The 5,125-nt window shown below is 42.5% G+C and overlaps 1 protein-coding gene across 2 annotated transcripts in view; it reads right to left on the bottom strand.

Annotated features, from left to right (window-relative positions):
* The window catches only part of FANCL (Fanconi anemia complementation group L), a 60,525-nt gene that overhangs the window by 13,173 nt on the left and 42,227 nt on the right, over positions 1–5,125 (bottom strand). For both annotated transcript variants that reach the window (XM_019549242.1, XM_019549244.1), the window contains exon 8: positions 1,918–2,068. In XM_019549242.1, the coding sequence (XP_019404787.1) occupies positions 1,918–2,068 (151 nt within the window). The remainder of the gene's footprint in view (positions 1–1,917; positions 2,069–5,125) is intronic.

Genomic DNA, 5,125 nt, shown 5'->3' with positions numbered 1-5,125 from the left:
CCCCATCCCTTCCCCCCTCCTCCAGCCCCCCCAATCCTTACTCACCTGCACCAGAGCCCTGGTGCTGAAGTACACGGCCTAACTGGCCACGTGTTTCAGTACCAGAACAAGGGGCAACCATACAGATGCTCTATCAGCCACAGTATCTCTATGGAGGACCCAGCTTCTGGTTGCCTCATGGCAGTCAGGGACTCTGCTCTGCCCCACTTTTTTATATTTTACTTTTTTTAGAACCCTGGATATCCAGGGGTCTAATTTTCTCCCCGTGCTGCAAACTTGCAGTGCAGGGAACATTTTTTTGTTCCCACACACGCCTGTTGCCCCACCTCAAAGGGGTTTGAGGTGGGGCAAGAGGCACGTGTGCGCCCGTGTGGACGCGCCCTCAAGCATCAAAAGAGAGTCCAACAGAATTGGGAAGGAGGGAAGCTGGCTGGACAAAAGGAGGCGCCCTCCAGTCTCCAGGTTGCTGAGGAAAGAGAGCTGTCTGTCATTACAAACAGTACAGTTTACATGAAAAAAAAAATAAAAATAAAAATAGATTTTGACTGGGCATTCCTCTTTTAGTCTTTCCTTAATCTGCAGGTGACCAAAATTCATCCAGCTTTCAAGAACAACTTAGACTTGCTTTAGTCCATTGCAACCCCTCATATTTCTGTGCAAAGCTCCTGGCACCTGTGACCTGAACTAAATACTTACTGCAGTATATAATTACACGAACACTGAAGTGAAAGTTACAGTAAACTTTTCCTTGTTCCAAATGTAAGTGTTTTACCTCAGGTTTTTACTACTAACAGTGGAAAGCACATGTTTTTTTAATAACTACAAATGCAAGTCCATGAGTTCAGATAAAGTCAGAGTGCTTTAGTCTTAATTCATGTTTTAGAAATGTATCATTTCCTATGGTTAAAATCTTAGCCTCTTTTCTCATTCTGCCCTTCTCTATTTCCAGTCTCATTACCATTTTTATTTTATTCCCTTCCCTCTCCCCCCCAGTTGCACTTTTAGCTCTGTGTTTTTTCTTCTTCTGATGGCTTGCTTCTAAAATATTTATTTCATATTTCCAAAAATAAATTGCAAGATTATTATTAGTTTTGTGACAAAACTTTATCATTAGTAGTGAATGACAAATATGTAGTTTTTTCTAATCCCTTTACAAATCCTGTGCTTGAATATTCCTTTAATAGACTTATCACAAATGTGATATCCCACAACACACAAATGCCTGACGTCATGCGGGAGCTCCTTCACCAGCCTCCAACCTCTCAATGCTATGCCCAAGACGACAACTACAAATGTGGAACAAAAGGCTGAAGAAAATACCTAACAGTGAAAAAATGGGCATTCCAGTGGCCGAGTCCTTGCCACCATGTGCCGACAAACCATGGCAATGTATCAACCGCCTATGTACCAGAATCAGACACTCCAAGGAACTGAGGAAGTGGGGCTGTACCACTGGTCCAGCCACCTGCAACTGTGGCACAGCTCCTTGGACTATGCAACAAATACTGCAATGCCCACTGCTTGAAGGCACATGTACAAAGTAAGATCACCTCAGTGTACAATAAACAAGTGCAAGCATGTGTAACAAAACAGTCAAATGTGGTACAGAAACCTAAGAAAATCACAAATGTGTCCTCAGGTTGAAATCATCAGGGCACTTTAGTGTTTGTAATTTACAAATATTTATAATAATAAAATTGCTTTTAGATTTAAAAATACAAAATTTACTTAATTTTCTAAACATGAAATATTCTACGTTGGCATGTTTATTTTGTATAAGGACGAAAAGTGTGCGTGTGTGTGTGTACACACACAGCAAATAACTTTTTCTTTCTTTTTTTGCATAAAACAAAAAGCCAAAATTATCAACATTTCTACTTTAAAAAGCTGCTTAAATTTCCTCTCCTATCTTCCTACCTATAGCAATTCTTCTCATAGTTGCACTGCGTGTAGGGTTCTCTGGCTCAAGTACCCAGGTCTTCTCATCAATTTCATCCATAGCATCCCAAAATTCCTTCAGTGACTCCAATGCTGCCAAGAACTGGCTGTAAATATCTATTAAAGAGCTCTACAAAAAGAGGAAATGTTAATGAGGTACAGAAATCTCCACATATATCAACATACAATGATTAACACTCTTTCTCCAAACACACAGTTTTAAAAGTTGTAGATAACATCCAGTGGTCAAGAATATTACAGTATGCAAAGCACAATGTTTTTTCCTAGATTAATATTTAAAGGGCTTTCTGATAATGGGGCAAATATCAACTGCAGATAACTGTACTGGGTGCAATTAAGTTTTAAAGCCCTTTATTATTGTATTCCAGTATGAATTATATCATCTTTGAAGTTGAAATAAAGCTATTCTTATTTCTAATACTATTTTTCAAAAAGGAAAAGGTAATGATAAGGACCATCATATTTTTCATTTGATAATTCTTAAATGAGTTCTAGTGGTACAGTAGAAAAAAAAAAAAAAAATCAGTATTACCTGCTGTTGATAACTTACAAATTTGTCTTGATGATACTTAGCCGTCAATTTGTGCTCCAAGCTAAACTTATCAAACTATTTTATTCAAATAAAAGCCAGTGGCTGTTATGGATGCACTTAATATAAAATACATTCTGTTCATCACTTTGGAAAAATATTTTATAGCCACCAACATGGTTTTTATCTATTTCAGAATAGTTCCAAGATAGAATTCTTTTAAGAGCCTATTCTGCTACTTTCACAAATCATCTTCTACCATGCCCAATACTAGGGAGATTGACAGGAAACAGACTGTAGCTTCCCCATCCTTAGTTGCCAAGATCTAGGAAAAGGAGAGGTAGAAGAAGGAGCAGTTTTAAATTCATGATGATGTCAGAACAGCTTTTGCCAGCAAAGAATCAGTTAAGGGGAAAAAAAATTAGCTCATATCCCCTAAAATGAAATTAAACATTTAACAATTTCAAAAGATTGATAAGAAAAAATTACAAACTCATATTCCGAGTTTGTAATTCCAACTTCCTCTAAGAGAATTAAAAATCCCCTTAGCTCTTCCCATTAGTAAATAAGATTGTAACTGCATCCTGAATTCACATGGGTTGATGCATACAATTTTTAACATCATTTCAGCTAAAATGATTGTCATGGGATGGGGTCCCCAGGGATAGCCACAATACCCCTAGGGCTCCTTGACCGTGTCGAAACAGCCCAATGGGCACCCTCTTTCTCACCTGCCATGTCTTGCTCTTAACTGTCTATAATATAGGGATGGTGTCCTTGATCTTATTGTCTGGACAGTCCTGCTGGACCCCGCTGAACCTTGTGAGTTTTTGGATCCCGCTCAAAATGGGTGCCTCCCAGGACACCCTCAGCCTTATGGGCTATATGGCTCCAAAACCACCCCTTTATCATGCCCCAAGGCTCGCAGATGTTATAGTGATGTTGTCTCCTTGAGTTGAGGCCTCAGCTTAGTCCAACCTCTGCAACTGCGCCCACACTGGCACTTGGGTCCGTTTCCCCCCCCCAACACTGCGCCCACATGGGCACTGGGGTCTGTTCCCCACCCCCTGAACACTGCGCTCACACTGGCGCTGGGGTCTGTTCCCCCCACTCCCCAAACACTGCGGTTCCCTACACTGTAGTGGGCCCCCAATGAGGCCTCTTCCTTCTCCAACAGCCTCAGCCCCATCCTCCAGTGTTATAAGACAGCAACCAAAATATAAGCCCCTGGGCTATAACATAAGAAGTTCAGGGTGTACTCTGCTCCTTAAAGGATTCAAACTTTTATCCCGGCACTAAGTGCCTTGTAGGCAAGGGTACCTGGTGAGCTCCTGGAGCCCCATTAGCCCTAAATGCAGCATATCAGGCAGTTGCAGTGTCTCTGGGCAATTCCTTCCTGAAGGCTCCTTCCCCTTTGGCTGCTGGCAGGGAACTGCCTCTCTAGTCCTTGTCCTGGGGTTTATATGGGCCCAGGGCCCTGCCTCGTCCAGTCAGCTGACCAGGTGCAGGCTAATTTGCTCATTAGCCTGTTGCCATGGTAACCTGCACTTGTGGGCTTCTGTCTGGCTCTTTGGACTCTCTCCCCAGGCAGTTTCTGCTCTTAAAGGAGCAGGCACCTTAGTGCCCTGTGACGATGTTATAATAGGTTGGATCCTAGACAACAGTATAAAAGCAATGGAAGGAATTAAGGGCTCAGTCCTTGGACCAGTGCTTTTCAATGTCTTCATCAGTGACCTGGATGAAGGTGTGGAGTTCATGGATGACATCAAATTATGTAGTAAAGTAAACACACTAGTGAGCAAGGAATGGATTCAAGCAGATTTGGACGGGTTTAATAGGATGCAGTTTAACTAAGGTAAGTGCCAAGGTACTGCACCTTGGAAGAAGGAATCTCCAACACACTTACAGACTGGGAGATGACTTCTTAAGCAGCACAGCGACAGAAAGGGATCTTGGAGTCATAGTTGACTCCAAGATGAACATGTGACAAAGTGATCAAGAAGGCTAACTGCACTCTATCATGGATTAGGAAGTGCATCATGAACAGGTCTAGGGAGGTAATACTTCCCCTCTATGCAGCACTGGTAAGGTTGCAGCTGGAATACTGCATTCAGTTTTGGGCGCTGCACTTTAAGAGGGATGTGGAAAACCTTGAGATGGTCAAGAGGAGGGCTACTTGGATGCTTAGGGGCATGTAGGTAAGGTCCTACAAGGATAGACTGAGGGACCTGGATCTCTTCAGCCTCCACAAGAGAAGGCTGAGATGGGATCTAGTGGCTGTCTACAAATTCATTGGGGGAGGGAACAGCAAGGAAGAGGAGATACTGTTTACCAGGGCACTCCTTGGAGTTACTAGAAACAGCAGCCACAAACTGATGGTCGGCAGATTTAGATTAGACAGGAAAACCTTCTTTATGGTAAGGGTTATTAGAATGTGGAATGGGCTTCCAAGGGAGGTGATGCTCTCCCTTACCTTGGGGGTCTTTAAGAGGAGACTGGGCAAGCACCTGGCTGGGGTCACTTGACCCCAGTGCTCTTTCCTGCCTAGGGCAGGGGGTCAGACTCAATGATCTACTAAGCTCCCTTCCAACCCTAAACATCTATGAAATCTAATTTGTTCCTAAAGTTTATATACTA

The sequence above is a fragment of the Crocodylus porosus genome, unplaced genomic scaffold (assembly GCF_001723895.1).
Source record: "Crocodylus porosus isolate Cpor-Errol unplaced genomic scaffold, CroPor_comp1, whole genome shotgun sequence".
NCBI classification, from domain to species: Eukaryota; Metazoa; Chordata; order Crocodylia; family Crocodylidae; genus Crocodylus; species Crocodylus porosus.
Note: the sequence above shows the minus strand (reverse complement) of the source record. Positions and strands in the feature narration are given on the sequence as shown.